A 13,183-nucleotide genomic window follows, 5' to 3' on the forward strand; every position below is an offset into this window, starting at 1 on the left:
CTGCATGGTCTCTGTTAGCACAATATACTTTACAGGTATCTCAAGTTTTGTATGTTTTTTGGTGTGTTTTTTTTTTAATCTGTTCCAACTGCAATGACTTCTAAAGTGAGAAAAATCAAATGCTTAATTAAAATACAAATGTCTCCTGAGACTGTGATAAAGTCAACTTAGCAAAAGGAATGCAGAATGAAGTTCTTACCTGTGTTTCCTGACTGAAGTTCAGCAGGTTTGTGAGCAGGAAGGTGCTGAAGGACCTTCAGTGTGTGTGAGCAGAACCCAGCAGGGCACAGCTCCAGAGCTGCTGATACCATGGAGAACACAGCCCTAGGAAGTGCCTGCACTCACATTTGTGCACTTCCACCTCTCCCCCCTCTCCCAGAGCAGTGCCTTTCCAAAAGTTAAGGCAGCAGAAGGACTCGTGTGCTGCAGGTACTGCAGGCACCATCCAGGCCCCAGCCCCGAGGGGCTGCAGCAGCAGAGCTGCTCTGGGAACAACCTTCTGTCCAAGGGAGAAGTGCTGAGGCCACCTCACACTCTGAACATGCTATGTCCTGCTTCCACAGCAGAAGCTACACACAATATCCATCATCTAAATGGGATTCCTGCTCATGCACATTCATGAGAACAAGATTTAGACCCCAGTTCAATATTCAGCAAATACCTTATGATCACCAAAACAAAACCCCAAAAGACCTGAAACGAACTTGCTACAGCTACAGGTCCAAGTGGGAGACCAGAAACAATCAGGCTATGAAGGGCAAAAAAGGCTGTACTTTAAAAATGTTTCCTACTACATACGAGAACAAATGCAGGATGTGATGTTTGCTTAGTTTTATTAATTTATTTTTGCAGGAATCTGCAACTTGGAGTATGCACTTTCTGGAGGTACCATGCATGCATAGCCTCTGAATGCTTTTATACAATTTCATCTCTTAGTAATAAGTTCATTCACAGCATACACAAATCTAGAATGTAGACACCATATATACAGGATTAAACAAGATCGTGTCTTCTTTTTTTTAATGAAAAAATTTAACAGGGTTTCACACAGCAGGAAGTATGGATTAGATACACTGGTGCCACCATAAATAAATAAGTTTCAAGAACACAGTTTTTTAAAATTGGTTTCAAAGATACTGGAAATCCAGGATTATAATATTGCATTAACTCCATTGATTTCTGATTATTCCAAGAAAAATATTTGCATTTATGGACATATACAGCAATGAAAGCCCCAACTGAAGAAATGTGGCAAAACTCAGTCATGTCTGGGTTCATGTAAGATTGACTTTTTGAAACAAAAACAAATGCAGCTGCACACAGAGACAGTACTGACTGTGAGATGTGATATCTGTGCATGTCTTCCTTTCTTGTGGGATTTGGAGTCGCTGCAGTACAGAGCACATCAATTCTGTGGTACCAAATTGGCTGCTGAATTCTTAATGTCCAACCATGCACTTCTCATCAGGATAGTCATGTTCACATTCTAGGGTACACCACTGCATTTTAAAAGAACTATCATCCTGATGACAAGCTTGTTTTTAACATATTTAATATTCTCACATTCTTTTTTAAAACATTCTTTATTGTTTTTATTTTGTCCCCATTTCAACTCAAGTATTTCTATTTCAGTTTCAAGGGATTTTACAATCAATATTAAATGTATTTAGAAATTGAAAAGTATTTAGAAATTGAAGTGAGAGATGTATAGCTGGGAGAGACAAAAGTAATTGAGAGAAAAGCTGGGTTTAAAAATAAAAACAAACGTGATTCAGTAGCATATCATAATCAGAAAGTACTGAGACCAGCTCTTTTAAGAATTACTACACCTTTTCATCACACCTCCCATTTTTCAAGGGAAACACACACATACAACAGACACACAGATACACAATTCAATCTGATCTAAGACTACATTTTACAAAGTATTCCTTTCCTTTTCCTTTCCCACCCCCTTCCTCTTCACCCAAGCAAGACTAATAATTACACCAAATTAAAAGTAGATCCAAAGTTCAGGATTTCTTTTGGTTTACTATGTTCTGAATAATTTTCCACAAGCCCCACTCTAAATAAACTTTTCAAGAGCTACAGTAGTATCCTATAATTAAAGGGAATTCATCTTAATAGCACAGTAAATATAAAATAAGCTTTATAAAATTTCAATGAACAATGAGATCATTTTGAATAACTGAATGTCCAAGTCAGTTACAAACTCTACCAATCTAGTAGCATTGTTGAGGGAAAGCTCAGTCATTAAGGAAAAAAGAAAATACAAGTAGTGCATTAAATCAACAGCATCAGCATCCCAACATTCTCTCTCTCACTCACACACAAGTTTTATACAATACAGTGCATTTTGTTGCCAGCTGACATTAGGGTTTTATGTGCATTCAATAAATATTCCATAAACCAATCTTTTTGGTATAATCTACAATTCAGTTGGGGTTTGAATGGCATCACCTGCTTTCAGAAGGAAAATGGATCTTCCAATATTTAAAATACAATTACATTCTAACAAACTAGAAATATTCAAGCACCATGTCAAGTCTTTACTATTAAAGTTTGAGTATGGGATTTACAAGTAAAAGAATACAACAGAAGGGTGTGGTGGTTTTCTTTCTTTGTTTGTACAAGCAACACATGAGAGTAATTGAAAAAACCAAGTAAAGTCATTGGTACAAAGGATTCATTTTTCAATTTAATGGCACTCACTCGCTCTTCCAATGAGTACCTTGCTGTGGTGGCAGCCCTCCTTCTCTTCCTCTGGTGAAGCTGGGACTAAGATTTGCAAGTCTCCATGTAAGGTTATTGCAGTTCAGGGCATTTTTGGACTGAATGCATTATTTGCACCTCCTCCTTTGAAAGTAGCATCTATTCTGTCTGAAAATGGTACAACTGTGTTTTTGCATGACACCCCTACTCTCATTTGCTGACTGTCACTTCAGTTGCTATCTTTTTTGTAATTCCAGCAAAAACAAATGCTTCTAGAACTTCACCAGAAGTACAAAGGAACAGAAAATGGAAATAATACAATGGCAAAGGCATCAGGATAGAAAAGCCATGAAGTTACTGGTATTGTTTGGAGTCATTTGTTATGTAGCTGATAACAGCAATGCTTCTGCTCATCTGTTTTCTAGTTCTCAGTTTTGTGAAACTGTACACTGACATGCACAAAATTAATACCTGCCTTTTAATTTCAGCTGACAGTAACTGGCAGTAACTTTCTTACCCCCTTCCACATGTGATGAGCCCCCGTCACAGCAGTGTAAATCACAGGGAAGGAAGGAAAACTATCTCTGATGCCTTTGACTTAGTTTTGCTCATTAGTGGTGCACACTGATTGCTGGAGACCTCTTAGCTTATTTTAATTTATTCTGAAGATTTAGTGCAAGAACATATTGAAAAATGCCAGATAAAATATTGGTTCCTCATCTAAGATCAACAGTTTGGCTCTTACTGTTGTCTTTATAAACTGTGGGGAAAGAAGACACCAGATTGAGCAATGCAGTCAAGATGAGTTTTTCTCCACCCACCCCTTGCAAATGCTGCTTTATTTTAAATAAGGATTCGGACATATGATTGTTCTACCACAGCTTAGCATGTTATCACACATCGAGTGAACTGTGGTAATTGACAAAATGATGTGGCTGCCATGAGCTAAGAACAGCTTAAAATGAAGCAGTTTCAAACTTTCATGGTAAATTTAATAGCAAATTTTGCTTTACCGAGTCAATTACCATAATTCAGCTGAAGTGCTTGGCTGCATCTCTGAATTGTGATGAAGTTATACCATAAAAACTCAAATGCACTGTACCAGCCTCTGACCAGTACACAGAACACCCTACTCAGGCACACAGTTGTGTCACAGAGTCATTCAGCTGCCCAAACCCAAGGTCGATCTCAAAGTATCGAGTGCTTTATTCCAGCAGCCTGAAGCATCCAGACAGATTGAACATCACCTTTAGAATACAGTGTATCATAGGCAGATAAGTACCAGTAGGATTTTCAATTGCAAGTCTTATGTTCTTTAACCCATGACAAATATTTCCTGACCAAAATAGAAAGAATGCAGTGTGTAGTTCTTCAGGATCTGGCATCTGCTATTTTGTCCAGGCTGGTTTATTAATAATGTGCAAATAAACCTTTACTGAAGAGCTGATTAATCATTTTTCAGCTAACTTTGATCTGGGGCACAAAGTACCTTCTGTGCTGTAAACACCATGAATTCTTCACAAATTGGAAGCTGAAAAGGCCTAAGGAACTGGGTACAAACTCTTCTCAAACACAACCATGGCTGAGCCCAAGTCTTCCAAATGGAATTTGGACTAGCCTGTGCATGGCATATCTCACTGTACTGCTGCACAGCACAGGCTCAGAGGGTTGTGCAGAAAAGCATCCTTTGAGCTTGGAAACACGACGGCCCAATGAAAGCATGCAGCAGGATTTTCATCTGCAACGTGGTAGAATTCATTCTCGGTTTATTACCAGTGTTGACACAGCCAGGTGGGCACTGTACAAGCAAACGGGATTGTAAAAAATTACCTCTGATTACACTCTCTGAAACACTCACACCATTCCTCACTGAGTCACCTCAGGTCACTATTTCAAACAGCAATTTTTTGTAGACATAAGTTACCCTGAAAAAAAGCAGCAATTACAAATACCCTTCTCCTTGTTTTTTTTAATACATCGCAAAATTTATCATTGCATTTACCTGTCTTCTTTTTCAGTGGCTTACAATCTAGAAGCACAGGGAGCCTTTGTTTTCCAGCTAGCTGTAGCCAGGTTAAGTCAGCTCTGGCTCTCCAGTTTTTCTGGTTAAGTGTAACACTTCACACCATTACTAAGAGTCCTATAATTTTCTTTAAAAAAATCAGTAGTTTTGGGTTGGTTGTTTTTAGAGCCACTAAGCAGTAACTATAACCACAGGAATAAACACCAGTAGTTATTTGCTTTCCTGCATACATTCTTCTCAAAATTAATCCTTTTACATTTTCAGGTTTCATTTTCTGCTTTGCTCACTACAATGGGAAGGAATTTAACCCTTAATTTACTTATTTTCTAGTGCAGCAGAAGCAGAAACATCCTAGCACGTTACCCCACCCCTTGCAGTATGAAGATTGTTGACTGGCAAAGGCCGGGCAGGTGGACTGAAAGGTTCCCCATGTTTCCTTCTCTTACAGCTGTTGGCTTGAGAGCCTGTGTTCAACCCAGTGCAGCCCTCTCCTGAATTTCAGGTGTATCGTGGCATTTCACACTGCTCACAGCGATTTAGTGCTGGGTGATTTAGAAAGGTGCAGCTACCACAATTCCATGGGGCCCCTTCAAAGTCTTCATCTCTTGGCTGAGTCCGTGGAGTCTGTTTGGAGCTGTTTTGATGATCTAGAGAAAAGCAAAAAGAAAACATTTTATTTCAGCAGAGAAAGATCAATAGACAAGATAACATTTCTGAAAGGTCACCTAATTAAACAGTCAATCTTAAAATGAACATGGAAACCTCTTCCTAAAGCACTTCTAATTCAGTTTGTGAAATCTGAATATCTGAAGTATTTCACTTCCGTGAAGAGCCAGTTAACTGTAACACCTTATAACCAACAAGAGAACTCATCCCTGTTAGGTCACTGATGCTGCTAAAGGTTTAACAGCTTAAAGCATACAAGTTTGTTACTGGCACTGCAACACCATCCTGTTAAGGTTTACACAAAGCAGCCTATTTCCAAATATTTAATTACAATAACCCTGCTTCACCTGAAAGGGAAAACTACTTCTAACTTAGTTGCTTCAAGCAGTCTGACAAAACACATATTATTTCTAGCATTAACTCAGGCTGAAAAAGAATACAATCTAAAAATAAAATGACAGCCCTATTTCAAAACAAGACAATTCTTCCTCATGCCTTTGAAGCAGGGATATATGTACGTGAATCAGCATTTAAGTCTGTTTTCACTCATAAAATCAGTACATATGCAAATCACACAATAGGCCTTAACCCACAGAAACACTCAATTTTCCATGTCTCCTGACACCACCTCAGGTTATCTACTATAAGTAAGGAATACTCCCAGGATGTGGAAACACTGTTAGAAAATGTTAATATTTATTAACATTGACACATACCTAGAAGGTATGGCTGGGATACCCAGCTGCTAAACATCAGTGAACTCATGTCTAACAAAGGTCTGCAATTTTTAACTGCACACAAAGTAATTTGCAGTTGCCGCCCCACCTGCTAAGAAATGCAGCAGACCCTGATCACAACCTTAGTGCAGACAGTACTGAAGTCTTCAGAGACTAACAAAGGAAATAAAAGTAATCTCTTTGCTTAGATGCAGCCTCCTGGCCAGAAGCTGCACAGTCACAGCCACATCAGCAGTGCCTGACCTCAACAAATTCCTGGTAAGGCAGGCAGTGTGGGCACTCACTGCGTTCCACTGCCCGGCCAGATGGCAGCACAGAGCACACCCTTGTCGGCCCACACCCGTCTGTCTGCCCACGCTTCCAACAGCTCAATATTAAACAATATTTATTATTTACCAACAAAAAAACCTGATGCCTCCATGTAACAATTCAAGCTCTGAATACAGTACAGCAGCCCTACAACTGAACTCTGATAAGCTGGCAGACAAAACCAGGAAGCTCGTTGTACAAATCCTTACAAGGCACTATCCTAACTGCCAAATAAAATAACTCATTTCACATTGAGTTTTGCACATTGTTTTGCTTTGAAATAATACATTAAATATTGTAGTGTAATCAAGAGAATTTCTTCAAGCACCACAAAGTTAACAACTCCTTAATCAACAGCATGATCACTGCAATTTAAGGTGACTCCAGCCAGGCACACCATGGCTCACCTGGTGCTACTGCTTTCCTGGACACTACCACCTAATGCAGGGAACTCCTCCCAGTATTATCTTTTCTTTGAGCCAGAAAAGCAGTTCTAGGCCTTCTCTTTCTTTTAAATTTCTACTCAGTAATCATTTTATTAGATTGAGGAGTAAAATGCTTCAAAAGAGGGGGAAAATTTCCTAATATGAATTCAAAATTCACCTACAGAAACCTTTGTGGAGTGTTATCAGCAACCAGAATTCATTTACAAACTCTGGAGTGTCAGGGAGACCACAGGATTACTGATTCAGCTGCTTCCTTTCCACTAACAAGTGCAGTGCATGCTAGGTACAGCAAGAGCAGACACAATGTTATAAATCTTATCACACATAACATTTTCAGGGAAAAGATTGTTGTTTCTTCTGTATCAGAGCACAGGATTCCACACTAGCTATTTCAGCTCTTTTTCCTAGAAGGGAATAACTGTTTATAATCAAGGTGGTATTAACAGAACATTCATTCACAACAGTCTGCCTGAGGAAAACAAGTTGTAGCCAGAATTACTGCACTTATAGAAAAATGTTCTGGTTTGAGTTATAGACAGAAAAGTTAAATAACTAGAGCTGCTTCCTGCCACCACAGGGATTGTTTAAAAAGAAAAAAAAACCTCACTCAATGCAGATTTGGTGATAATGCCTGTTTGTTGACCTACCTTTTTTATATGGCTTTGGTGGCACAACAGGACCAGGCTCTATGTTATCATAGAAGTTACATGTGGCCTTCGGATCAAAGTTTCCTGTCACAAAAGAAAAAGAAAGTGTAAGGTGAAGGTTATTTAAATGCCTATGCCAGTGACATAAACATCCAAAGGCTTCTTATTTTATACATCATCTTATTATGACATTATATCTTAGCTTTTTCACAAGTTTTGTAATATAATTTTAGTTTTCTGTCAATCACAGTAATTTTTAGCAGGGCAATCCCATACTGAAAAATCAACTCCAGCTCAACATTTTGCATTGCCATGAAAACATGTGAAATGTACATCTTCCTACAGGATCCTTCCTTGATAAAAAAGGACTGTGCATATCCTAATCTATTCCTAATCCTGATTCTATTTAAGACAAGTTTCTGATAAAAAAAGACTTTTAAAAACCCTAGTAAATTTCTGTTTGTCAGCCTCTTGGTTGCAACTCATTGTTCAGTTCTGTATTATTTGGCCACAGCCTTTGTCAGCAAGACGTTAAAATTTTAAGTGAAGGATCTTCATAAAGGAGTAATTTTTTTTAATATGCTCTTGGCAAAGTCATTTTATGTCACCACTTTGTTGCTAATGGAATTTAACTTGGCCAACAGAAGTATTAGCAAGCCAAGTTTATTAGGTTGCTACTGAAAAAACACCCACCTTCTTTTAGAGGTGTCACTGCTAATATAAATTGAACTCTAAAAACTCCAAATATTCACATTTAAGCACATGGCATATTAGAACCATAGGATTATTTAGGTTGGAGAAGACCTCAAAGACCATTGAGTCCAACTGCTACCCCAGCCCTGCCAAGTCCATCACTAACCCATGTCTCCAGGAGCTGCATCTGTAGGTTTTTTAAATACCTGCAGGGATGGCAACTCCACCACTTCCCCAGGCAGCCTGTTCCAATGCTTTGCAACTCTTGCCCTGGAGACATTTTCCCTAATATTCAATCTAAACCTGCTCTGGTGCAACTTGAGGCTGTTTCCTCTCATCTGTCACTTGTTACCTGGGAGAAGAGACTCCTTTCACATTATTGTAAAGAGCAATGAGGTCCCCCTGAGCCTCCTTTTCTCCAGGCTAAGCACCCCCAGCTGCCTCAGCCATTTCTCCTATGACTCTCCCGACCCTTCCCCAGCTCTGCTGCCCTGCTCTGCACTCACCCCAGCCCCTCAGTGCCTTTCCTGCAGTGAGAGGCCCCAAACTGGACACAGGATTTGAGGTGTGGCCTCACCAGTGCCGAGCACAGGGGGACAATCCCTGCCCTGGTCCTGCTGCCACACTATTGCTGATCCAGGCCAGGTGTCATTGGCCTCCCTGGCGCCCTGGGCACACCTGGATCATGTCCAACTGCTGCTGACCAGCACCCCCAGCTCCTTTTCCTCCAGGCACCTTTCCAGCCACTCTGTCCCAAGCCTGCAGCTCTGCCTGGGGTTGTTGTGATGCTTTTTGAACCTCATAAAATTGACCTCACCCCATTGGTCCAACCTGTCCAGAGGCCCTGCAGAGCCTTCCTAACCTCCAGCAGACTCATGTTTGTGACTATATCCAAATGATGTTTCTTTAAAAGTATCAATTCAATACCTCTAGATTGAAGGAGATCAACTTCTTTCAGTGTACAGTCAACATTTATCTGGAGTTGTCTGTTGAGGCTCCTCAATCTGGTCATTTCCTCAGGCTAGAAAGAAACATCCCATAATAGTAATTGTGGGAAAGTCAGCATCTTACTTGAAATAGAAATAACATTGCTATGTCTTTGTTAACAGCTTTACTAAAAACTGAGTATAGATAAGGCACTGAAAGAAGTCCAAGTGTCTGGCCTACTATTCCTAACTCACTTGCCCTCAGAAAACATTCTTCTATTGGTATGTGAGGAGGAAAACAGACAAGTTACTTAATATTAAAATTCATCAGTAAGGTGACACAGCTGAGCTCAAGTTTATAAAACCACACACGTTACTAAATTCTGTACAAGTGGATGACTTGCTACCTGAGTCTGCATCAAGATAATCAAAACCAGAATACAAACTGCAGCCCACATTAACTATTACTTGCTTATAACTGAATGAGGTTAAAAATCTATTCATTTCCATCAACCAAAGGAGCTCCAAGAAGCCCAACCTTTTAGCTCAGTATATTTAAATCATTCAATGATGAAGGACTGCAATTATTTTGAACAGCATAATCAGTTATTTAAGCGCATATATTTGCATATCATTGAGAAACCCTAAGTTCCTGGAATGGAAAGCTTTTTTAATACTAGCACCATCAATCACTAACACATTTTATCCTAGGATACATTCCAGCATCACAGTCACATAATCACAGAATATTCAAGGTTGCAAGGAACCTCTGGAGATCATCTAGGACTTTGTATCCTAGAAGTTTACCAGATTGGCCAAGCTTGGCTTCCCCTTGGTGAATCTATGTGACTGCTGCTGACCACTTTCTTGTCCTTCATGTGCCTGGAAAGGGTCAGCAGCATTCCCAAGGGTCTCAATAACTTTCCTAAGGATCAAAGTGAGGCTGACCAACCTTAGTTCCCTGGGTCCTCCCCTTCTGGCAGACATCAGTGATATTTGCTCTCCTCCAGCCTTTGGGAACTTTCCCAAACACCATTAATGAACCAAAGATTACCTGGAGTGGCCTTGCAATGACAGCTGCCAGCTCCCTCAGCACTCACAGGTATCTCATCCAGGATTATGACCTCGTGTATGACTGCTTTGCCTAAGCATTCCCTGACCTGATTCTCTTCCATTAAGGGTGTACCTTCTTTGCTTCACACTTTTCTCAGGGTTTCTGGGACCTGGGATTCCTGATGGACTGTAAAGACTGAATCAAGAAGTTCATTCAGTATCTCAAGCCTTTTCCATGTCCTACATAACCATACCCCCAACTTGCTGAGCCCACATTTTCACTGGTCTTCCTGCTGTCACCTAGGCAGTTACAGAAGCCTTTCTTTTGGTCTTTGAAATCCTGTGCCAGATTCACCTCCAGTTGGTCTCTGGCTTTCCTAACCTCATCCTGGCACACTCAGTGCCTCTGAACTTCTCCCAGGTTCATCTGTGCCAAATGCTGCCCTGAAACAAGTGAGACATAGAACAGCCACAGCAAAGCAGCCAACAGCCCTTCTGTGCCTTCCAGCCTACACCTGTGGTTATTGTTTGTGTCAATACAGCCAGTAAGTCTGAGCTGATTTGCTTAACAACTACACACAGTGGAAGCTATTTTTCAGCCAGATGAATTCCCTTATCAGAGCCACACACATGTTTGGGCTAGAGTCACTTGCAGGTGGAAGTCACACAGATAAGAAGAATCAACAAGGTAAAAAGGAGAGTTCCAACTATTTCAGGCAACACTGACACTGAACAGTTATCTGGCACATCCTGCACATACCAAAAGAGAAATACTGTCTATGAGAAGCAACTACTCAAACAATAAAATAGCTTTTTAAAAACAAAAGGTAAAACTTCCTGCATGGACACCAAGCTCTATATGGCTAAGGCTTATTGAACAGATATACTTGGAGATACTTTTATTGGTTGGTAAGGAACTAAGTATATGCAGTTCTGTGATCCACAGAAGTACATGCATACAACCTTCTGAAGCTTTGCTGGGAACACCAAGAAAACTGCACACATATCCATTTCATCAACTACAAGAATTAGCTTATGACAAGTCAAGTACTTAAAGTGTCCCCAAAGACTGAAGATTTTATATTCAGAAGTATATTTGAACAATACCTTGGTTTCATTAAAACACAAAGAATGAATGTGTATGTTGAATTAAAATACTAACAACTTGCTTACTGTGGGAATTGCAGTTGTACAGCTGACCCTCCGAAGCCGCCTCTGCATCAGATCGTGCTCCATGCCATTGACTTCAGTCTTCAGGCGTTCAAGCTCTTCCTTCTCAAGCTTCAGCTCCTTTGCTAACCTCTCCATCCTTGCCCGTTGATGTAACAGCAAGGCTAATGTTTTACACAAAGAAATAGTTACCAGCACATAAAAACCTGAACACTGAATTCTTAACTTATCAGTAAGACTCATGAGTGACCCTTCTGGAAAAAAAAAGGTGATCACAGACATGCAGCCAAATATCAGTGTGAAGATGCTTTCATGCCAAATGAACTACAATTTAGAACAAAGTTCTTCCAGAATAAAACCACATTTTATACAGGAACTTGAAGTTATTATTACCATTTTGGTCAAAGCTTCTTTTTATGCATTTGGTCTTTCTCGTCTCAAAAATACAAAGGCACCTGTACTAGGAGACAGCTTCTCAGGATGAAACAGCAACCTAGTTATACTAATACTCTACTGACAAAAAAAAAAATATACTAGAGGTAAGATCAGGAGGTAACACACGGTTCATACCTGCAGCTCAACAGCAGCTGACACACCAGCCCTGAGACATTAGCCAAATGTCAGTCCCAAATTTGTTTTTTTACATTACTATTATGAACTATGGTATAACTTTTAAGTAGTTTTAGCTTTTCAGGAAATATTGTAATCCTCAATATTGTAAGTTCCTAAGGGTTCAGAGGAAAAACTATGGATTTTCAACAAAATAAACTATAGAATCCCGAAAATAAAAAGTTGAGTCAGCTCGGGTGCTTCAGATCTTAATTTTGTAACAGATCAATTTCTCCAACTTCTCTCTGCTGTTGAGTCACTCCCTCATTTTCATCATGGTACTGACATTTATGACTCTCAGTCACAAACTGCTGTTGGGCTCCCAGAGAATCAAAGAAAAGAATTTTGACTAGCTAGAAGATAATATTCAGCTTCATAAAGAAGAGTATTTCTCAGTATTTCATCATGGTGCAAAGCTAGCCAAGTCAGTGTGATGCTTAATCCTTTCTGATCAGGCTGGTTTTACCTGATTGAAGTCTGCTAGGACAGAGAAAAATAAGACATTTGATGTGGGTATTCAGACAAACATGCTGCTCATGTAACAGTGCTCAAAGCAAGGAAGCTGTAGAACCTGCAAAATGATACTTCATGATAAGTCACAGCCAGAATGTGCCCTTTTCTTCATCCCATCCAACAAAGGCAAAGGAAAAGCACATACTATCCAAGAATATTAACATATGAGCTAAAAAGAATTAGAAAAATAAGTAACACCACGACAACTTACTGCAAAAGAAGAATATCCCAACCTGTTAGAAGCATATATCAGCATTCCACACAAAAATGTAGCACTGTAATTTGGATTTTGTATGGATTCACCAATTCATGGCCAACAAATAAACACCAAAGAGCCTAGCCAAGAATAACACCAGGTGTTTTTACACTACAGGCAGCAGAATTATTTAACAGAACTGTTCTCTACTTTTTCAAGTAGCAAGCATAAGTCATGCAAGCAGAATTAAGAAGTACAGATATCAGACTGGATGATTTTCCACTATTGTTACCAAACCCTCTCTCTGTGTGATTCCTTCAACTTAACATGGTGTGACTACATTTCAGAGCTTCACATTGTACTCTAGTACAACTCATCAAATATGACTCATATTACAAAGAAGCAAAGTACAGAAACTAGAATGAATTTCTGGTTACACTTTTTACAATGGCTCACATTCCAGCAAAAATTAAACAAACTTGT

The 13,183-nt window shown here is 39.6% G+C and overlaps 1 protein-coding gene across 6 annotated transcripts in view; it reads right to left on the reverse strand.

Moving 5' to 3' along the window:
* Window positions 1-816: 816 nt before the first annotated feature.
* Window positions 817-13,183, reverse strand: part of TAB3 (TGF-beta activated kinase 1 (MAP3K7) binding protein 3) — a 43,851-nt gene continuing 31,484 nt past the window's right edge. For 5 of the 6 annotated variants that reach the window (XM_059467145.1, XM_059467147.1, XM_059467146.1 and 2 more), the window contains 4 exons: window positions 11,386-11,546; window positions 9,161-9,254; window positions 7,541-7,624; window positions 817-5,382 (listed from right to left, as the gene is read on the reverse strand). In XM_059467145.1, the coding sequence (XP_059323128.1) occupies window positions 5,234-5,382; window positions 7,541-7,624; window positions 9,161-9,254; window positions 11,386-11,546 (488 nt within the window). In that variant the 3' untranslated portion in view covers window positions 817-5,233. The remainder of the gene's footprint in view (window positions 5,383-7,540; window positions 7,625-9,160; window positions 9,255-11,385; window positions 11,547-13,183) is intronic. The other variant, XM_059467148.1, reaches the window with a different exon arrangement.

This window comes from Ammospiza nelsoni, chromosome 2 (assembly GCF_027579445.1).
Source record: "Ammospiza nelsoni isolate bAmmNel1 chromosome 2, bAmmNel1.pri, whole genome shotgun sequence".
Taxonomy (NCBI): Eukaryota; Metazoa; Chordata; class Aves; order Passeriformes; family Passerellidae; genus Ammospiza; species Ammospiza nelsoni.